The sequence below is a fragment of the Gracilinanus agilis genome, chromosome 3 (assembly GCF_016433145.1).
Source record: "Gracilinanus agilis isolate LMUSP501 chromosome 3, AgileGrace, whole genome shotgun sequence".
In the NCBI taxonomy this organism is placed as follows: Eukaryota; Metazoa; Chordata; class Mammalia; order Didelphimorphia; family Didelphidae; genus Gracilinanus; species Gracilinanus agilis.
The window spans coordinates 67108853-67132017 of record NC_058132.1 but is presented as its reverse complement, the minus strand read 5'-3'; the positions used below and the strand labels follow the sequence as shown (position 1 = coordinate 67132017).

Sequence of the window (23165 nt, the reverse complement as noted above, 5' to 3'; positions counted from 1 at the left end):
CTGCCAAGTCCCTGCTCACTCAGGGCTTCTGCTGGGTGGCCACTGGCACCTCTATCAGGGTACTTACCTGTGGTGAGGCCCTGGAGCTGCTATTCCTAGGAGGAAAACCCTCTGGCTCATCTCCCAAACCTTGGCCTTTCTCCCTGCTGTGATCCCTGTCAAAGCACTTCCCTTCTTTAAGAGGACACTGATACACTCTTCTTTCCCATTAGTAATGTCACATCCCTCATCTTCCTCTGGCTGCCAGCCAGGCTTCCCCTTGGCCCTGAGGGCCCAGGCCTCCCAGGGGCACAGGCAAAAATCAAATAGCCCAGGCCCGTGCTCCCCAGGTGCCAAATCCATATCACTGCATCTTTACAAAACGCTCATACAGAGGCCGACCTGGAAAGAACCCTCTGGACAGTAGTCCTAGTTAACTGGCTGTCTCATCTAAAAGAGGTGGCTTTCTAGGTGGCAAGGTTAGGTTAGGGAAGAGAATAGCGTCTTTCTCTCCTCTCTAAGGGCAACTCATCTTGTCCACTGCTTACCTGTGGGGGAGAGGGGGAAGACAGGGGGACCAGCATGTTCAGTCATTTTACTGAGATTTTTCTTCTTTTTTTTTTTTTAAATTGGAAAAACAAAACAAAACAAAAAAGGATCCTCTGTGGAAATGAGCAGGACAGTGGTAAAAATGAACAAACCATTAAAATTCCAAACAAAGAATGAGTCTGCTGGCCCCAGGCTCCCACTTAATCCTCGAGGACCACAATCTCCACGTTGTGAACTTGATGCTGATGCTCCTCGATCTCTGCCACAACCTTCTCCTCAGTCCTCAGCTCAGTCTCCAGGATGAGAGCTTTCCCCTCCGGTTCCTCAGCCTCAGGGTCTGGAGCAGGATCAATCTCAATGATGGTCTGCCCGTCCTCAGAAGTGCTCTCCACGGCTTGGATGGCGGAGGTCAGGCCAGACTCCATCGCCACCAGCTCCACAGGGCTCACCACTGTGGCCATGTTGCCCAATGCCCCACCATCCTGCATGGCAGCTGAGCTCAGCAGCGCCAGGCTGGAGGAGGGGTGGATGGTCACTGCGTCAGGAGAGCTGGTCTTGGCGGAAGAGACGACAGTGGCATAGCGGAAGAGCTGGGAGCCAGAAGGCAGTGTGTGGACAGTCACAGGGCTGGAGCCCTGGCTGAGGGTAGCCATGGGGAGGTTGCCCATGGAGAACGACTGGCCCATCGGGGCTATGGCAATGGGCGAGATGACGGTGAACTGAGGCTGCTGGACGGGGGGCGAGGGGCTCAGGACGGTGGTGGAAGCTGGGCGCTGGAGGCGGGGCCTCTTGGGTGGCTTGGGGTTGTTCATAGGCATCAGAACCACATTCTGCACTGTCTGAGACTTCAGCCTGTGGTCCTGGGCCTGCTTCTTCTGCTCCTCCAACTGGCGTTCTAGGTCTATGAGGAAAATGCAATATCTGTTTAGATAGCAGGAAAGTCTGTTCAGGGTGGCAGATTTTTTTTAGTAATGATATTTTCAAAAGATGTTCATGTTTATCAAAAACAAGAACTCAGAAGCAGGGTGGAATCGAGGAGCCCCAGGGTTCTGTCTTCTCTCTGACTCTTGGGACCACAGACTTAGCCACTCAGCAGCTGCCCACCAAGCAGGCTGACCTGAGAGCCACTTGCTGGGGAAGGTTCTACACTGTGAGTCCCCCAGTGAGAAATAAACACACATATTCTCCCAGGAACCACATCCACTTCTGGACTTCCACTCTTTCCTCCCACGACATGCATCCTGAACTCCCCCACTGCCTGTCTATGAACAAAGCAGCCCCAAAGGCATTTGTGGGCCTTTGAACAGAGCTGGAGCTCCAAATTCTACACAAGGCCATGAACTTCATTCAGAAAGACACAAGTCTAAGGACTGAATTTCCTGTGTAAATAAATCATGGCCCCAGAAAGGGCTCAGCCCTGTTGTTGCCACATGCTGCCGGCCCTGCCTGGTGACAGAAGGGGTCATCTAATCCGGGTCATCCCTAGCCATGACTAAACCACAGGGCCCCCTGCACGCATGGGCATATGTGTTCGATGATGCACTCTAGAAATGTAACCATGGAAGACATCCAAAATCATTATCATCATCATCATCATCATCATCATCATCATCATCATCATCATCATCAAGAAACATTCATCTGAATGAGAGGATGTGGGGGAGGGAGGGAAGGACTAGGCCAAGGCCATGGCGCTGGCCAGGATCGAGGCTAGGACTCACAGCTGGTCTCTGACTCTCTCCATTACACGGGGAGTCCTGGACTCTGAGGGAGCTTAAAGGACATTTTGTGATGGTGCCTGTTTTTCTTTTTTTTAAAACACATCAGTTCCTCTTTCCTTCTAGCTTCATTTAAGAAAGCTCTCTGAGGAAGGTCCCCTCTACAAGACTGCACCCTCTCCCATGAATTTCCCCACATCTGCATCCCAGAGGCTGCGCATTCTGGCCAAGCTGGATTGCGCTCTTTGTTCTGAACATGAACTCTGCTCTCACCCCTCTGGGGCTTGGTCCAAGTGATCCCTATGTCTGGAATGCCCTCCCCTCCCCATTTCCAACTACTGAATTCTACTCATTCTGTAAAACACAGTTCATATGTCTCCTACTCCAAGAAGCCCTCCCTGATCCCCCCTCACTGAGGCCTCCTTCTATACCCCACCTCTAAAGCATGTATTGTCTGGCATGGGTGTGGGCATCTCAGCCTCCAGAGACTGGGAGCTCCACAGTAGTAGGGGTGGTGCTTTTTCTATCTAAATGCTCTCTCTCTCCCAGTGCTAAGCAGAAGTTTTGCAAATAGGAGGTGCCTTGTTGATTGTCTTCTAGTCCCCTTATTCACTCTCTGTTTATTCTTCAAGCAGCTGCCACATAGTGGAGAGAATATTAAATTTGATGGCAGGAAGAAATGAATTCAAATCCTGCTTCAGAGATTTACCAGTTGTGTGACCTTGGGCAAGTCTTCTTAAAGCCTTAGTTTCCTCATCTATAAAATGGAAATAATAATAGCACCTATCTCACAAGGTTACTGCAAGAATTAAGTGAAGTACTGCAAGTATTACATTCATGCTAGCTATTCTTCTAGACTTTTAGCTAGGTGGACAGAAGAAAAAACATTCACATCTACTGATTTAGTGACTTGCTTTGTGCCTGTAAGGGAGTGGCAGGTGTGTCACTAGTATGTTAATGATTATTTAAGAGAAGGAAGGATATCACAAAGAGCCAGCATGGCATCTACCAAACAGGCCAGGCCAGACCCACCTCATTGCCTCCTTCCTGACAACTGGCGCACTAAGCTGGAAGCTCAGGGGAATGTTCAAGATATAGTTTACCTACATTTTAGCAAAGCATTTGATAAATCGTCCCTTACAATTCTTATGGAAAAGACAATGGAACAATGAGACTGGATTTGGAATTGGCCATTTGGCCAAGCTTCAAGGAGCACGTTAGTAAATGTTAAATGTTTGGTGTCAGTTTGGAAGGTGGCCTCCAGTGGGGTGCCCCAGATTTGGTCTTGTGCTATATAACACTGTTATCAATTATTTGGAGAGATGGACAATTAAATTTACAGAAGCTACACAAAGCTGGAAGGGAAGGCTAGCTAGCGAGCGAGCTAGCCAACCTACTGGATAAATGCATCAAAATCCATGAATTGGGTAGACAGGAGTCAAGATTCAAACAGATCTCTATGGGCAAGAACTTTATGCTAGATTGAAGAAAATTAAATTTAACAGAGATAAGTATAAAGTCTTATATTGGGATTCAAAAAATCACATCACAAGTAAAAGATGCAGGAGGGCCTAAATAGCAGCTCATTTGAAAAATATAAAAGGGTCTTAGAGGATCAGAAACTCAGCAGGAGTCAACAAACCATGTAATTATGGCAGCTAAGAAGGCTAATGGCCTCTTTGACTGCATTCTGAGAGGTATAGAGGGCTCTCTGGTCAGACCTCATGTCCAGTACAGTGTGCAATCCCCCAGCCTGAATGACATTGATGAGCTGGAGAGTATTCAGCATCTCAAGTTCACATTAACTGAGGATCAACTGGGGAGATTTAGTAAAAAGAAAGACTCAGGGGATACATGATGCTGTGCTAAAATATGTGAAGGGCTCTTCAGAAGACTTGCTCTGTTTGGCTCCAGAAGGCAGGAACAGAAGCAGTGGGAGAAAGTTCTAAAATGACAAATTTAGGCTCAATATAAGGAAAAACTTTCTTGCACTTAAAGCTGTCCAAAAGTGAAATGGGCTGCATTGAAGCAGAAGGTTCTGCCTCACTGCAGGGAGACAGAGAAAGAGGGTTTCTTCAAACCCGTAGGCTTTAAGCATTATTTCTTCTCTGCTAATGAGCTCCCAGTTTCACATCGTCTATGGATCACTGGACATTCCAAGGACACATATCTCAACTCAACATAGCTAAAAGAGAACTCTTTTAGCTTTGCCCCCTCTCTCTATCTCTCTCTCTCACTTCCTAGCTTCACTCTTTCTGCTGCAGGCAGCACCATCCTTCCAGGCCTGCAAGGTCATAACCGTGATCATATTATCCCCACCTCCTCACTCTTCTCCTCACCCCTCAGGATCCAGTCAGTTGCCAAATCTCATTGTTTCCATATCTACAACATCTCTTCTACCTGAGCCATCACTCTCATGCAATTCTCATTACTTCTTGCCTAGATTATTGAGGTGGCTTTCTACTGACTTTTGGGCCTCAAGCCTCTCTCCACTGCAACCTATTCTCCATCAAAGGGATTTTCCTTAATTAAATACAGATCTCATCATGCCTCCTCTCTGTTTCAATGGTTTTCTTGGCCCTAAGAAAATATATTAATTATTCTGTTTAGCTTTTAAAGTCCTTCATAACCAATACCCCACCCCCCCTTCCAATCCTTCATGCTTTACCAGCACTATTCATTTGCCCCCTCCTTCTATAATCTGTGGTCCATTTAAATCTTATTCCTCTATCCATGCTCCTTTTTACCTCCTCTCCTAAGCCCCCCCCAACCCCCTGTCTCTAGACCTTTATACTGACCACAGGCAATCCCTGCACTGCCTGCTTTCCCAGTCTCCCTGTTCATTGGTCCTTATTACCACAGATAAGGCAGTAAATGGGCTACTCAAATAAGGCATCAGGGCTGGTGAGGAACAGCCCAAGAGGATGCTGGGTCTTCTGCCCAAAATGGGCAGAATTAATCTTGGCTCTGACACTTCAGCCCCTCTACTCCATCAGTTTCTTCACATCATGCTCCTCTACTACACTGGTTCTTATGAAGGAAATGCTCACTAAAACTGAAATGTCCATGTCAATGTAAATCAACATTCCTATGGAGGCCCACGCTACTTCTAGATTTCCATTTTGCATGGCATACTGACTCATCTTTTGGCTCCTTCCGGAGACGTAGACAAAGAAGAATCACTGAATCCCAGAAGTGAAAGGTTGCTCAGAGGCCATCTAGTCCATCTCCTGTCTGAAGGAGGTTCCTTTGTCATCTAGAACCCTGGCTCTTCTCTACAGGTTATAGATTTGTCCAGTCTTAGGAACCCATTTCCTCTGGAAGAAGCCGTTCCACTTTTTTTTTTTTTTTTAAACCCTTACCTTCTGTCTTGGAGTCAATACTGTGTATTGTTTCCAAGGCAGAAGAGTGGTAAGGGTAGGCAATGGGGGTCAAGTGACTTGCCCAGGGTCACACAGCTGGGAGGTGTCTGAGGCCAGATTTGAACCCAGGACCTCCTGTCTCTAGGCCTGGCTCTCAAGCCACTGAGCTACCCCAGCTGCCCCCGCCTTGTTCCACTCTTCCTAAGATATTATTTACAATTTTTGAATCAATCTTCATCATCATTATTTAATCATTTACATTGTTAGAATTTTTTCCTTACATTAAAACCTTGCCAGGATTTTGTCTGATATAACTTTGGAGAAAAAGGTCTCCCCTTTCTCTCCAGGGCTGATCAACCTGGCAAGAATTCATGCTGGTTCCTTGGGAGGACTGGAGGGGTAGTGGAGGAGTCTATAATCTACCACAGATGATTGATACAGATACCTGTAAGAGTATAGAGAAAATGTTCTTCTCCTTGCTCTGTCTGGCTCCTCCTGTTGTCCAAAACTCTCTTGACCGTGTCCATCAGGCCAAAGGTATGGGCTACATTGTTAAGGACAGCGGCATCTAGAAGGAAAGTCCATATGGGGTGAGGACAAAATACTGGTGCTCTAGTAGTCTTGTTCCCCTTGTTTCTAAAATCAAGGTGACCACCCTGAAGTGAAGGGGCTTGTTCCACCCTCTCCACAAGAGCCAAGCCAGGAATGCCCACCCTTCACTGCAGTGCCTAAAATCATCTGCCAACCCATCTGGGGGAAAAAAAAATCCCTCTTTGCAATTAAAACAGTCATAGATCTAGCTGTATGACCCTGGGAAACCCCTCTGACCTCAGTTTCCTCATTTGTAAAATGAAGATAATAAGAGCACCTGCCTCACAGGGCTCCTGAGAAGCTCAAATGGAATAATGTATGTGGCATGCTTTGCAAAGTTCCAAGTGTTGTGGAAGTGGGAGCTATTATTAGTCTCATTGTGAATTTTATAATAAAGCTGTTAATTGCTCGTGTCACATTTCAGCTCACCTGTAATCTGAAAGGGGGCCTGAAGGAGCCTTTGCTGAACACCCCTGAGCAGCTCCTCTATTTCCTTCTGAATGTTGCAGACCACCTCCTCCATGAGCCCCACGTCGGCTATGCCCTTCCAGAACATCAGGGTGTCCTCTGGCACAAGGAGGAAGAGGTGGAAGTTGGAGAAGGGACCATGGCTAACGCTCTCTGCGGTGGCTGGAGGATGGGAAGCCGCCTCAGAGCAGCTATCTTAAGGAGGAAGCCCTGGAAGGGGTCAGATGGGGCTGTTCACTCTGTGGGGCTCCCACCCCCATGCCCAACATTGTTTCAAGCAACCTCAGCTGTCCAACAGACCCTGCTTGCCTGCTTCCCTGCCTGTGCCCCCTGGATTATCTAGAGTTCTGGAGGAGGGCTGGTTTTTGAAATGTGATTGTGGAAATTAATAGAGACAGAGACAGGTAGAGACAGAGAAAGAGAGAGGGGGAGATGGAGCAGAGAGAGGAGAGGGAAAGAGAAGAAGAGAAAGAAGAGGAGAGGGAAGGAAGAGAGGAGAGAAATGTTAAGTCCATCAGCAATAATGATGGGCACAGCTCCAGGAGGGGGAGGGAAGGAGGTAGGGAAACAATTTGGATCATATGACTTTAGAATATTTATGTGGAAATTTGATAATTAGTAAAAAATAAAATAAAATAATGATGGACATCACAAAGATGCTGGGGGGGAAGGGAGGGGGGTACTGCTGGTGGTGGTGAATCAGCAGATCCAATTTTCCCAAAGGCTCCATGTTGGTACCTGAAATCTCTTCAGGGTCCTTCTTCAATCCCTCCTCAGTGGCCATGGTGACAGCTGCCGTGAGAGCTGAGTTCCACTCTAGCCCAGCCTCTTCCATATTCTCCTCTGAAATGGCGATCTGTGTGACTCCCCCTGCCAAAGGTCCATCAGAGGGAGGGGTCAGGGGGGCCCACAACGCAGAGACGGCTAAGTTCTCCCTCGCTTCCTCAGTCACTGGGAGCATCCTGAGGAAGGGACCTTCTACAGTTAGAACCTGGGAAAGCTTCACTCAGAGCTGGGTTTCCTAAAGAGAACCCAGACTAGAAAGCATGTATTCACTTCCTAGTCTGAGGCAGAGAAAACCAATGAACATCTGATGGTCAAGCCTAGAATACTGCCAAACAGAGGCGACAGGTGAATCCACAGCTGCTGGACCGAGGCCTTAATTTCCCTGACACAAGAGTGCCAGCTCTGCACTGACTGTCCAAGAAGGCTGTCTGGGGTCAATAAGAGGTAAGGGCTTGGCTGCAGTCACAGAGTCAGAATGTATCTGAGGCTGGCCTTGAACCCAGGTGGTGTACAACATGGCAGCCATTTCTAAGCTGCTCAGACAGGTCAAACAAACCTTCAGGAAACTCGATGAAGAGAATTTTCCCATTCAAGCCCTCAGTCAGGGTTTGAATATGATGTTTATTTACCATGTAAGCTGCCCCACAACAAAGAAGAAGAAACAAAGGAGAAATGCGTGAGAGGCCAAGGTACAGTGGTGGGGCACTGATGGGAAGTCTGAGGACCCAGCTCTCTTCCTGGTCCAGCCATTCACCCTCTATGAATGCCCCATGCTGGCTGGTCCAGCTGCCTGGGCTTCTTTTTTCTCATTCAGTCCTGAATCTTAATAATATGTACTGAAAAAATGAAGCCAAATTTGAAGGTGGATGAGACTAAATGCAAATGAGCTGTGTTTTACAGTGGTGTTGTTTTTTCCCCCCTCCATTTTTCTAGCAAAAAAATCCAAATCACTGAAGAGCAAAGGTAGTGACTTGTGGTTCATACCCAAAAGCCATCCAATAGCTGATCACAGAATGTTTACTCTGGAAGGCAATAGGAACCACCACTGTCCAGGGCTGTGCTTCAGGGGTTTTGGATGGTGCCAGACCTGGATTACTTATTTGCTGGAGACAGTTAAGGTCCATGTTCCCTCCAAATGTGTTGAAGACCAATCATGAGGCTAGTGGTGGAGAAACTCCAACAGAAGCTCTACTAAGGGCCCCCTTATCCTTCTCCCTCACCTTGGAGTCCTGGCTCCAGGAGCCTCTTTTGGGAGTAAGATCCTAGTTCTATTTCTAAAGGTGGCCTGAAACCCTGCTGGATGACCAAACCCTCAGACCCTTAAAGCATGGCCACCCTCAGCCAAATGAAATTTGAGTGCAGTAGTCCAGAAGGGAGTAAGCATCAAGCTGATTGGGTCCCCTACTACCAGGCCTTCATCAGCTAAAAGACCAAGGAACTCTAAGATCACCTGAGACCTGTGGGGACACCACCCTGAGAAATATGTACAGGGTGACTGATGGCTTCTGAAAAACTTGCATGATGCTTACAGAGGCATAAGAAGGGCTGGGACTGAAATCAAGGATTTGTGATTTCAAATCCTGCCTCTGACAACTATTAGCTAGGTGACCATGGACAAGTGATCTGATCTCTCTGAGCCTCAGCTTCCTCATCCATCTGCAAAATTGGGACAATAATACCTATAGCCCCTTACCTAGCAGAGCATCCAAGGAGGCCATGTCTGTAAAGCATTTCTTAAACCCTAACGTCAAAGAACCCTAGGTCAAAGAAGGGATGCGGCAGACGACCTAGAGAAAGGGCCTGTTTCCTAAGAGCTCTCCCTGTTCAGTATGCCACAGCCCAAGGGCACTTGTAGAAGTGAGCAAGTGAGGCTGGAGAGGCCAGAGGACAATGGGACTGAAAAATAAAGCATGTGTTCAGGTGGTTTCCTACCCCCTACCATCAGCCGAAGTAGGCGTCTGCACCACGCCTGTCTGCTGCCCTGGCACTGGTGCACGGGCACTGCTGATCAGGAGGTCAAACTTGGTGCTTCTGCAGGTATTGGAGCAAACCTTGTCATGCTGGTAAAAGTCTATCTGGCCAGAATCCATCATTTTCCTGTGCAGAGAGAAAAAACACAATCCAGAGCTCACTTGCCAGCTTAAACAAACCTTGTTAAAAGCCATCCAAAATTCATTAGGTTGTAAAAAAATTTAATGAATTTATTCTTAAGATTTTCATAGGCCCTACATATATATACACCCTCACCTCCATGTAGCAATAATAGACTGCTTCCATCTCCCCCCAACAGGTTCTGTGGAAACCAAACCCAGAAGAAACAGAAACAGAAGGGAGAGAAATAAACAGGCCAAATCACAGAATAAAAATTCCATGGGGAAGTCAGAATAGAGTTGTCGCTGCCACTGCTGCTGCTCCTGCTGTATTGTGGTTGCCACAGACCCAACAGAGCCTATGAACCCCCTTCAAGTACAACAAGCCTCAGCAGCCAGCACTCTCTTTTTCATTATTGATAAGAACTGTTATTGTACTGACTCAGAATGAAGAAAACATTGATCCCGCTGGACTATTCAATGGAGAACACTTTCCTGTAAGTGGCCCCACAAGACACTACCACGTCCAGGACCACTGACTGGATGGGGCTTGGAGAGACTTTCATCATAGTAGGCCTGCTTGTCACAATGGCATCTGCTGTTGGGCTAGGATTTGGCCTACACTACACGCCTGTTCTCTAAGGTTCATGGCCTGGTTGGAGCAGACTGAAAGAATGGTTTCTTTGAAGGCTAACATGATGGGGGAACAAACTTTTCTTCATTGGTCAAGACAAACAAACCAAGATTTCTGAGGCATCTAGGTGACAGAGTGAATGAGTGCCTAGAGCCAGAAAGACCCAAATTGGAACTTTGCCCTCAGATATTCACTGTAGCTGACAAACCTGAGCAAGTCCCTGAACATTCCTAGGCCTCAGTTTTCTCTTCTTTAAAATGAGGCAGATGAATTTAATGGCCTGAAGGTCCTTTCTCACTCTTAATTTGTGAGGCTTTTATTAGATTTGGGAAAGATTTCCTCATATTAATAGGTATCCAAAGAAGAGAAGAGAGTCTCAGGAACAGGTGGTTGCCTCCTCACTAGAGATCTTCAAGTAGGGGCTATGGCACTTACTGGAGATGTTGTATGGGTTGGTCCCTTTCAGCTCTGAGATTCCATGGTTCTGAAGAGCAATAGAGCTAAGGCAGGAAGAAGCACAGTCCTTCCCAAATTCATATCTATTACATAAGACATGATTCTTCTACAGATCTTCTGTGGCCAGCTCCAAATGGCCAATCTAGGTAAGTGCTTAAAGCACACACATTAATTAGGCAATAAAATATGGCCCAGAGATTTTATTGGACCTGGACTCAAAGGGTCACACAATTAGGGCTCTGATATTACCTTGGGCAAATCTCTTCCCCTCAACAAGGCTGAGACTCCATCTGTAAATTTGAGGGAGTCAGACTAGATGATTTCCCTATATACATTCACTTCTAGCTAGATCTGCAATTGGGAATATAATTATAAATTTGAAAAATAATATTTACTGCCCCCAAAGTAAATGTAAAACCTAATATAAAATGACTTAAGGATATCCTCCAAGAGCTGGTTAATTGAAAACTGACTATATGAAAATTCAGCTCTGGGATCAGAGCAACTTTACCCAAGAATATCAAAACGGTCTTTGTGTCACTCTCCTTGACCCAAAGCTCTCTACCAACATCAAACCAGTCCGATAGAAAATGAGAGCAAGTTCCCCAAATTAGGAAAGGTTCAGGAACTTTTTGCCCTGTATTATCTCTATCTCACTCCTATTACTGCCCCAGCTTAGTAAGACTAAGGACTATTATGATGCAGCAGCCAGTCACTGTCCTCTGGCAACTCTCCTGTGATCTGGCTTTAAGGAAGCTTTCTCAGGCGGATAGAAAGCTCTAGCTTGGATCAGCTCCCTTCCCAAAAGTGTTCAGGGTCTTTAGGTGCTGTCCAGATAAATGAACTGGCTATGCCAGCCAAGGCACCAAAGCAAGAGTATATGACCCTTTAGATCTAAGGAGAAAAAAAACAACTCTGTGGATTTACCCCTCAAGGTCTGTCCACTGGTGGGCAGCTGCCAAGAGACCTTACCTCAGCATGATCCCACCCAGGCGAATGGCTCTCTTCCAGTCCTTCAGGGTGGACTTGCCAGCCAGATGAACAAAATGCTTGGGACTGATCAACTGATCATTGAACTGAAGCCAAAAAGCAAAGTCAAACAGCATCAACTCAGACAGCAGAAGGTGAAAGAAAAGACACTGAGAGAAGAGACAAGAACTCTCTTTGTACATCTGGCACCCACATCGATGCAGTGATGACATCCTAGCTCACTGCTAACCCTGCATCATCCTAGCTCCTGCTCTCATGGCTCCTGACCCCACCCTTCACTACCTAAAGGAAAAATAGCCTTCCTTGATTTTCATGATTCCCCTTTGGTCAGTGCCAGGTCCATAAGAGCATGAGGGAAGGAGGCAATCAGAGTGGAGTCTCTATTGATCTGGACAATTCCCTTCTACCCCAAGGCAGGCAGCTTGACCCAGCACTTGGAATGCATATTGAACCATCATCTGAACTGATCCTGCCAGGCCTGACTGCCCTATACTGGGTATGAGAGACTGGACTGCTATAGTAAATATACCACCCAACAGCCACCTCAACTACATGGTCTTCCCTTATAATTAAAAAATGATGCCACCGATGGTGATTACTGTCAGTGCCAGCAGCTACTGGCACATAAAGAGCACTTCTGCCCACAATGTGTGCCCATGGGCTTCTAAAGACTCTTCTTTGATTTGTGACTGTGGCCTCAAACACAAATACCTAATAATCAGGGTAACAAGAATAGCTGAGAAGATATGGGAGGCACAAACAAACTGCCCTCTGCATGCAAGAAGTCCTTTGGAATGAGGCACAGAAAGGAGGGAAAGATTACCTTGACACACTTCACATTAATTCCTGGACATACAAACTTCTTCCAGAGCAGTATGGCTTTGCTCTCCCCGCATGTGATAGGATAAGCAATTTCCATTTCTTCGTTTGCTTCTATGGCGCTAGCATCTGCAAACAGAAACATCTCAGTTCCTCAGGTAACAGTCTTCCTCCAAAGAGATTCAGGAATCTAAACCCACATTTGGCCAGGTCTTTTGTGAGACTAGAAAAATGCTAGCTTCTGTTGTAGTTTACTAATCTAAAGCAGAAAACATGTGTTCTCCTCAACAGCCAATGCAAATGAAAAAAGACTTTTGTAAACATATGCCAGGCAGGGACCATCCTTGATAGTCTGGAGTCCTATATGGGATTCCATTTTTCTCCAATTGGATGGGTATACTCAGCCAGGAGTAGAAGGTGGGCGTAAACAACAATTTATTCAATATGCTCATGCCAAAAGGCAATGATATTCTAGATGGAGTACCATCAGACTTTAAACAATAACACCTAGCTAACATCATATTCTGGTCACCAGGGATAATAGACACCCACATGAGCAGACAGACTTACCAATCCCTTCTTCAATTTTGTGGATTGTGTGGGTTTCTACGGCTACAACCGCTGCATTGTTCTCCGATCCCGCTTCATAAATCCTGTTGTAAAAGTGTCCATTGATAAGCAAACTATATAAATCATGAAAAAATTAAGATCCATAGCACCGAGTAAAGAGATGTCTATATTCTTCCTTAATCTGACCCTTAGGGGTCAAACACAGAAGGATCCCACATAGCAACAAAAAACCTCAGTGCTCTACATTATCCCAAACTGTACTTAGACTCAAATAAAATAAGAGCCCAGGACTGTCTTATGGGCAGGACCAAGAAATGAAAAAACTTCAGTTTTTTCCTTATCAAAAAGAGAGGATACAGCTTTCTGTAAGGGGTTGTACATAAACTCCATTTTCCCCTACATCTGAGAGCCTGTGATAGGGGTACCATTCTATGAATACCCTTACATAAGAAAGTCCTAACAAGGCAATGAATAATATTGCCCCCCTTTGGTCAAGCTAGGAAAAAAGAAAAAAATAGAGTCGAAAGAGATCACTTCAAGAATCAGAAAGCAAGGGATACAACAAACTGGGAAAAAATTCTTGCAGTAATGAAACCTGTCTCATGTTTCAAATATATAATTAAGTCAAATTTATAAGTCATTACCCAATTGACTAATGTCACAGGATTAAATAAGCAGTTTTCAGATGAAGAAATCAAAACTATCAATTATTTGAAAAAAAATGTTCTAAATCACTTTTTTTTTTTTAAACCCTTACCTTCTGTCTTGGAGTCAATACTGTGTATCAGCTTCAAGGCAGAAGAGTGGTAAAGGTAGGCAATGGGGGTCAAGTGACTTGCCCAGGGTCACACAGCTAGGAAGTGTCTGAGGTCAAATTTGAACCTAGGACCTCCTGTCTCTCTAGGCCTGGTTCTTACTTAATACACTGAGCTACCCAGCTGCCTCCCTAAATCACTCTTGATTAGAGAAATGCAAATTAAAACAACTCTAAGGTACTACCTCACACCTATCAGGTTGGCCACCTAGTGTTAAAGGAAAATGAAAAATGCTAGAAGAGATGTGACAAAATTGGCACACCTGAAGTATTGTTGGTGGAGTTGTGAACTGATCCAACCATTCTGGAAGGCAATCTGGAACTACAGCCAAAATAACCCTTTGATCATGTAATACCATTACTAGATCTGTATCCCAAAGAGAGCATAAAAAAGGACCTACTTGTACAAAAACTTTTATAGCAGTTCTTTTTGTGGTGGCAAAGAATTGGAAACTGAGGAGATGTCCATCAGGGGAGTAGTAAATGACAGTGATGGAATACTATTGTGCTACAAGAAATGATGAGCAGGATGATTTCAGAAAAAGCTGGAAAGAACTACATGAATCTTGAATGAGGGATAAATGACAAGATCACCCAAGTTTATAAGAAGCAGGATTGGAACCCAGGGCTTTCTGACTACAAGTCCAGCCTTGTAACAGTTTTCTAGAACACTGCTATAACATTAAGGATGCCTATGGAGTCCTCTCTGCCAAAGCAGAGATGGGATCAGTGATCAAAGCTAAAAAAGCAACTCATTCTAACTAATGATTGTTATGGTGAGTCATATCACCATAAAATCTGCCAGCCTATTGAAAATTGTACATTTGAACAACACAAAACGATGGTAACACTAAATGGCATAATGATCAGAGAAACTACTGGTCCCAGTTAGGAAAACCTGGATTCAGGTTCTGCCTCAGATACAGACTGGCGGTACCACCCTTGGTGAATCCTTTAAGCTCTAAGTCCATAGACTGTAGTTAAATTGCTGATCTACACTACAAGAGGGAATTTACACAGCAGGGATTATGATGTCTATATCCTAACTTCTCTCCTAGCTCCAGAACTACCTATTTGGCATCTCAAACTGAATATCCTGAATGTAACCTTAAATTCAACATATCCAAAACTGGTCTCATCCCTACATTAATGAAATGACAGGGCTGAACCAAATCATTCAATCAAGTCAAGTATTAATCGCCTACTATGTGCCAAATGCTAGGGTTATAAAAAATGGGCCAAAAAATAGTCCTTGCTCTGGAGGAGCTCAGAGTTGAGTAAGTGAGGCAGCATATAAACAACTAAGTACACAGGGTAAACTGAAGATAATCAACAGAAGGAAGACACAAGAATAGAGGATTGGAAAAGACTTCTTATAGGAAGTGAGATTTGAAGGAAGTCAGTAAAAATGTTTGGCATATCTTGTGGGAGGAACAGCAAGGCCTGTGGCTTGGGATTCCAAAGTACATGGTGGGGGGTCCGAGGGGGAGGGTAATGAATAGTATGTAAGAACTGGAAAGGCAGGGAGAGGCCAGGCTATGAATGGCTTTGAATAAAAAAAGAGTAGTTCAAATATGACCCTCTAAGAGACAGGGAGCTGCTGGAGGGTCAGACCCGCACTTGAAGACCATCTGACAGCTGAGAGAAGAATGCTCAGCATTAAGGAAGAGACATGTGACAGGGGGACCAACCAGCAGGTTATTGCAATAACAAGGTGTGAGGTGTTAAGGACCTATACCGAAGGGAGCATATACATATAGGAGAGAAATTACTGAGTAGAAACAACAGGACTTGGCAGCTGATTGGATATGAGGGGTAGTGAGAGTGAATAGTAACAAGGAGAACACTTAAGTTGGAGACAGAAAGAATGGTGGCGCCCTAAACAGTAAAAAAATTAGCTAGAGGGGAGGCCTTGGGGGAAAAAGATAATGAAATCAGTTTTGGACAATAGTGAATTAAAAGGACATCCAGTTAGAGGGGCCAAATAGGTAGGTGGAGATTTAAGACTGGAGATCAGGGGAAAAGGTTAGGGATGAATAAATAGATTTGCAAATCATCAGCATAAAGATAAGTGAATCCCTGGTAGGTAATGAGATCATCTAGAGAAATAGAGAAAAAAGGGCCTTAGATACAGACATCCACAATTTGTGGGCTCATATGATCTAGAATCTAGATCACATCTATCTATCATATCATATCATCTAGATTCTAGATGAAGATTAGGCAAAGAGACTGAGAAGGGGTCAGACAGGAGAACCAGGACGGAGTAGTGTCACAAAAACCTAGAAGGATGAGGGTGATTAAGGAGAAGAGAGTAGATAATCAATAATGTTAGCGGTACAGAAAGGAAGAAGGAATGAAAAAGGGCCATTAGATTTGGTAGTTAAGAGATTTTTGGTAACTGAAGAGAGCAGTTTCAGGTGAATAATGAAAGTTGGAAGCCATATTACAGAGAATTAAGAAAAGTGAAAGGAAAGCTATTGAGGATGAAGATATCAAGTGAGAATTTTTTGAGGATGGGTGGAAACATAAGCCTTGTTGACAGTAGGGAAGCAACCAATTGGGGAGAGATTAAAGATTCGTGAGGCAATGGAGATGACAGGAGGGGAAATCTGCAGAAGAGGGGATAGAATGGGATCACATGAACATGCAGAGGAGTTTGCTTTGGCAAGAAGGGAAGACAGAAGTGAAGGAGGAGATAGTTGCAGAAAACATCTGAGTGAAGTGAGATATGAAGAGAGAATAAAAAGGACTTCTTGACGAAGAATCTCAATTTTGACAGTTCTCATGAGAAAATGAGGGCAGAGGAAGCCATGGGAGGCTTGAGGAAGGGTGAAAAGGTCTGGATGAGCTACTGTGGTGAATGGGATAGTGAATCTGTTAGGGAGGTATAAAAAGACTGAATTGCCTTGGTGAGGGCCACACTGAAACTATATAACAAATTTGTGGTGGATCTAGTTAGCATGGTTTCATGATTTCCTACATCTATGTTAATCAGCACTTGAGTAGGAGTAAAGGCAGTGGGTAGTGGAAGGAATCCAAGGCTGAGGTTTGGGAGGTGTTAACAAATAAAATTGATCTGGAGGCACAATCACCAGAGAGATACTAATAGAGGTAGAGAGAGATTTTAGCCTTACTAGAACTGATATGTCATTTTGCTAGATGGCTCGCCCCCCCCACCCAGCTGTTTTCTAGCAATCTCCTGATGAGATAAGGTAGCTTGAAACTTAGATTGGGCTTCTCACCCAGGGTTTAAAAATCCCTTAGGCCACATCTTGCTGGCTCTGTCCCCAGGATGCCCACCCAGATTGGGAACCTAGGAGTCCCACCCCCAGGGTGCTTGTGATCTAATCTCCCTAAATAATTACTTCATACACATAGGACAAGGCTGGTGATAGGACTCAAGAGAAGACAAGGTGTAGGGGTTCAACTGGTTCATGGGGTCAAGATGTGGCAGTGAGAAAAGTGTAGCCAGTGCCTCACTCACTAGTGGTTGGTCATTAAAACTGATCAGTTCCAAAGTCTTTTAAAGTTGACTGACTTTACAATAGTTTTGTCTTTGTAGAAAAATTGTTCTCCTAATTCCATTCACTTCACTTTGCATCAGTTCATATAAATCTTTCTTGATTTCTAAGAGGTCAGTTGTTCTTACTGTGAGATACCCTACATTTGCTTCTTTAATTCAGGGAATTTGTTACTTCTCCAAGGTTTTGTATTAAGCTATTAATTCCTTCCAATTCTTAGTTCTTATTTCTTCTGTAGCTCTTTTATCTTTTCCATTTTTCCCCCTCTAGTCTTCTCATTTCTCTTATAAAAACATTTAAAACTCTTTTTTAAAAACTTGCTTCATTTCTTTTGGGCATTCTAGTTGGATTTGCGTCCCAGCTGTGTTTTCCTTTATTACTTTGTGGATATTTTGGAGATACTCTTTTCTTTTGGGTTTGTATCTTGATATCCCTGTCACTACAGTAGCTTTTTTGTGGTGGGATTCTTTTTTGTTTGTTTGTTTTGTTTATTCTTCCAGTCTATTTCCTGACTTTACATTAGGGCTGGGCTTTACATACTTCCAAAGGGAATGTCTAGACTAGCACTGTTTTGCTGCTTTCTTGGGATACTGAGTGTTGTGTTATTCCAGGCTGCTCTCAAGGACATATCAGGCTAGAGACCTGAAAACTTTCAGTACTCCCAAAGTGATCTGATCAGGAGCAAGCCTGAGTTGCTGAATCAAGATCTGAAGAACAAGCCTCTGGATTTGCATCCTTTGGCTTTCCAGAAGATTGCTATAGAATTTACTCATCATCAGCCAGCTAGAGAGCTCTGCTGGTTTGGAAGGACAGAAAGATAGGATTCCCTTTAATCACAGATTCCTGAGGTGGTTATTATAGCTCTACAGCTACTGCTTGCTTCTGCACTCATTTCTGCTCAGTACACAACCTAGGACAGTGTTGATAAACCTCTTAGAGATCATGTGCCCAAAATGCAACTTCAAGCTACCTGTGAGCCACCCCAACCATTACCCCAGACAGTGGAGGGAGGCATGCTCAAATTGGGTGGCTGGCCAGAGGGATGGGGCATGCAAACATGTCCTCAGGAGCAGTGGAGAGGGGGAACAGAGCAGCCCCCTCCAGCACTCATGCCATGCTTTCACCAATGCAGGCTTAGGACCTAATCCAGAATATCACCACCAGGCACAGATCCCTTTTCTCATTCCACCCTGTATCTTTGCCCCTAAACTAGGGAGCGAACAAGGCTAGCAGTGCACACACATTCCCACATGAGGTCACAATGCCTTAGTATGGATCTAGACCTACATCTTGTGCCAGAATGCTCTTCTTGGTCAGATGTCCTCCCAGGTGTCCACAGACCTCTCTCTTTCTGTCTCCCTATGTCAATCTTAACTGGAAAAATAACAGTATTTCTTGGACTTCCTGATCAGGTTTTTTGGTATATGGCATCTTCTAGATCTGTCCAGAATTTTGTGTTAGAGCTTATTGCATTTCTTACTGCTACTTGGCCATTTTGGTTCCACCTTGATAAATATATTAAAATGTGTTATGTTTATTGATTTTTTTTGCTTTTACATTGCATTTATTTCTAAATGTATCCCTTTCTCCTTCCTTACCCAAGGAGTTATTTCTTAATAAAAAACTAAAATTAAAAAAAAGTTCAGCAAAACTAAAATATCAACTAAATTTGACTATATAGTTTTCACCCATGGTCTGCTACCTCGGTAAGGAAGGGAAATACATCTTCTGATCTCTTCTCAGGGACCAAGCTTGGTCATTATAACTACACAGTTAATTTTCCTCTTCTTTTTGTGTTCTAAAAGATATAGATATAGATATAGATATATATTTATTTTTATATTTATATATTTAAATCCTTACCTTCTGTCTTGGAATCAGTACTGTGTATTGGTTCCAAGGCAGAAGAGTGGTAAGGGCTAGGCAATGGGGGTTAAGTGACTTGCCCAGGGTCACAGAGCTGAGAAGTATCTGAGGCCAGATTTGAACCCAAGACCTCCCATCTCTAGGCCTGGCTCTCAATCCACTGAGCCACCCAGCTGCCCTCATCAAAGATATATTTCTAAAAGCAATGCAAGGTCATTTCTATATTTACCTAATTCTTCTACACCATTTACAATCTTATATAATGATAAATTATGTATTAATAACTCCTGAGCAATGCAGAAGGACAGAATAGGAGGGTTGCATGGTATTGTACAAAGAGCTCTAGGTTAGAGTTCTGACTCTGACACAACTTTCCTTTGTGACCGTAGGCAAGTCATTTCCAATAATAAAAATTATAATTATTGTCACAATAATTATTATTCTAGAGAATAATTACTAAGACTGTAAACTCTTTGAAGCTTTTCTCTGGTCTCTGTTCTCATTTGTACAATGAGACATTTGGACAATACAAGAATCCTCCTATCTCTAGTTGTATGTATGTGAAATGCCTTCTGACTCCTCAAAAGGAGTTTAAATTACACCGAGAATAGCTTTAGTGTCAGGTCTATTTTTTTGTCCTGATTATAAAAAGCAGTACTCTATGGGAAATTAACTAGCTAATGTCTATTTATCTAGACTGATTAGAAGATTAGCTATTTTGGTTTACTAAAAATGAGTGCCCCTCTACCTACCCCCAGGGGCAAATATCCCAAAAGGCATGCAGCTTAGGCACAGAAAAAGACAATGAATCATCATAGCACACTAAACCTGAGCCACCTAACTGCCAATAGTCTGTCAAGGGGATACTGCAAATAATCAATAACTATACCCGCTCACTGAGTCCCTTTATTTCATTTCTTATGTGCTTAGCAAGGATAAACTCTTATTTATTTTCTTTCTTTAAAAAATTTAATAGATTTTATTATCTTTTGCTTTTATGTCACCTCAATTTCCCCTTGTATACCTCTCCTTCCTCTCACAAAGAAACCATTTCTTATAACAAATATTTTTTTTTTTAAGAAAAAGAGGAAGAGGAAAAAAATGAGCAAAGCTGACCAATACACCAAAAAAAAAAATAAAATAAAATCTGATGTTATCTGTGCAATGCTCCATATCTATGGATCCTAACTTCTACGAGGGGTATAGAGGGGAGAAGAAAGTATATTCTCAGATCTCTTCTTTAGGACCAGTGTCTCAATATTATTGACCTGATCTCAATGGCTCACTCACTTTTTCTCATATGTAGAATATACCTGTGTGTATATGTTTACTTACTTTATCTTTTTTGCTGGACCTGTAATTTTATAGATGTCACAGCCAGTCTCTCTCAAGAGGTGGGACTTGAACTCAGGTCTGAACTCCTGTTGTCTTTTTGACTCATTTATTTATGGACAATTCTTAACAGCTAGGGAGATAAGATTGGGTATAGTTAAACATATACCCAAAACTCTGGGAAAGCAAATCTGAAAATGTTCAGAGTATGTCACAGGAGTCTTGGAAAGGGCTCACTAAGAAACTGATACCCTCAGATGTTTACTAGCTGTGTGACTCTGGCCAAGTCATTTCACCCTATTTGCCTCAGTTCCTCATCTGTAAAATGAGCTGGAGAAGCAAGCCTCTCCAGTTTAAAAAAAAAGAAACTGATACCATTCTAACAAATGATGTCTATGAGGAAGTGGAAGACCAGTGTGGCCGTGGAGAGAGGAATATCTTCAGTGTGCTCAGAATTCACAATACATATAAAGGAGAAAGGATGGACTGACATCACCAAGGACTGGTTCAGAATCACAGGACTTGTGTCTGACACACACAGCAGGCACTTAATAAATGCTTACTGACTGACTAGCATGAGGAAGCTTGAGAACAATGCTAAAGACAATTGCTTACAGTATTTAGGTATGTTTGGGGGAAGAAGAAAAGGGAAGGTCCTTGTCTTAGGGCAGATGGTGCAATGCTAATAGATGACATAGAAAAAAGAGAACTACTGAACTCTTCTGCTTCTGTCTTAACTCAAGGAAAATGATCTTCATCATGGAACAGGCATCACAAACATGGTCATGAGAGATCTGAAATGGCAGTAGGAAAGCACCAATGTGCTTTAAGTGAGGTCCAAGTGTTTAGGCCCTAAAAAAATTACGGTGCAAAGAATTGAAAGAACTTGCAAATGTCATCAAGGAACAACTGTTCATTATCTTCCAGAAAATGTGTGATCTATATAAGTGAGGAAAGAGATATCAAAAGACTGGAAAGAGGTAAATGTCCTTCTCTGGAAAAGAGAAGAGAAAAAAAAAAAGGAAAAAAAAACTACTATGAAACTGATAAGCTTGCCATGAAGTCCCAGCAAAATCACTGCAAGATTATTGAACAGATGGTTGGTGAGTACTCAGGAAGAAAAAATGATCAATAGGAGCCACAAGAAACAAGCCATTACAAACTACTTTAATTTCTGCATTGATGACATTACTAGGCCACAGAAATGCTACAGATGCTACAGAATCACTGAGTACCAGAACCAAAGGGTATCTTGGAGATCTAATCCAAATCCCCTTATTTTACAGATAAAGAAACTAAAGCCTTATTCTAACTGACACAGGTAATAAGTGGGAAAGTCAGTTCTTTTGACACCAAATTCAGTTGCATCCCAGTTGCCACCAAACATAGCTGGATTTCAGCAAGACATCTGATAAAATCTCTAACAAGATCCCAGGGAAAAAGATAGAGGTATAAAAATATGGATAAAGTACAGAAGTACAATTAGATAGTTATACTTGGTTGACTCTTCCTAAAAAATGCTGATTAATTGAAAGACTATAAGCATAGTGGGAGGCCCTAGCAATATGCTACTAATTCCATTCTATTCAATATTTTATCAGTAACCTGGAAGAAGGAATGCTGTATCAAATTTGCTAATGACCCAGAATGAGAAGGGAGCATTAACTGTTGAAGGACAGACTCTGGATTTACAAAGATCTTGCCAAACTAGGTTGTTGATCTAAAATATTATATAGAGTCAAATAAGGATTGGTACAAGAGCTTCAGTACTTGGGGGGGGGGGTTAAGATCTTCAAAAATACAGGCTGGAAAAAAAATAGGGCTTCAATACATAGAAAAAAGATTGGAATTTTATTTGACAGCAATATGACTATGAGTCAGTAGTGTGACCAAAATGTCCCAAAATGCTAAGTGCAGATTATGTTACTAGGTAAAGGATAAAAGCAATGATAATTTACAGTGTTGTACCTGAGTCCAAGACTATGTCATCTCAAAAGAGGAGAGACTAGGAGGAACTGGGTCAGGTCCAGAGAAGAGCAAATAGGATGATATGGGGCAATAAAGAAGAGAGAGAGCCTGGAGAAGAGAAAACTGGGAGAACATAAGAGTTGGTGCAGGTTTTTTGAGGGATCATTGATGAAGATCTGGGAAGGACCTCAGAGGTCATCTGGTTCATATCCTTCATTTTATAGATAAGACAATTGAGACCCAAAGGACAAAGAACCTGACCAAGGTCACCCAAGCAATAAATGGCAGAATTGAGGATTCAAACTTTGAGTTTAAACTCTGTCCTTTGAGTTTAAACCCTGTGCTCCTTCCAATATTCTTCAGCAATACTTTCAGGGAGCCTCCCTCCTCCCCTATCCCTTCCCTTCCAGTTTCCTTCCTGAGTGGAATGAGGGTTATTATGCAAGAGAAAAATTAGTCTTATTCTGTGTAACTGCAACATGGTTAGACTTATCCATTAATAAGCCATCTTGTTAAAATAGTGTCATTCCTATCCCCCTACACGTTGTTAGAAGTATCCAGAAATCAGAGAAGCTTCCAGGGGTTTTCCTGCATTGATGGACATTTGGACAAAATTAAGGTGATGGTCAAATCTCATTATGTAGAAATT

The 23165-nt window shown here is 43.3% G+C and overlaps 1 protein-coding gene across 2 annotated transcripts in view; it reads right to left on the bottom strand.

Moving 5' to 3' along the window:
• Positions 1-650: 650 nt before the first annotated feature.
• GMEB1 (glucocorticoid modulatory element binding protein 1) overlaps positions 651-23165 on the bottom strand; it is a 43443-nt gene continuing 20928 nt past the window's right edge. The window contains exons 3-10 of one of the 2 annotated variants that reach the window (XM_044667947.1): positions 13013-13125; positions 12447-12571; positions 11606-11709; positions 9393-9550; positions 7406-7537; positions 6629-6766; positions 6054-6176; positions 651-1429 (exon numbers count right to left, since the gene is read on the bottom strand). In XM_044667947.1, coding sequence (XP_044523882.1) covers positions 729-1429; positions 6054-6176; positions 6629-6766; positions 7406-7537; positions 9393-9550; positions 11606-11709; positions 12447-12571; positions 13013-13125 — 1594 coding nt within the window. In that variant the 3' untranslated portion in view covers positions 651-728. The remainder of the gene's footprint in view (positions 1430-6053; positions 6177-6628; positions 6767-7405; positions 7538-9392; positions 9551-11605; positions 11710-12446; positions 12572-13012; positions 13126-23165) is intronic. The other variant, XM_044667948.1, reaches the window with a different exon arrangement.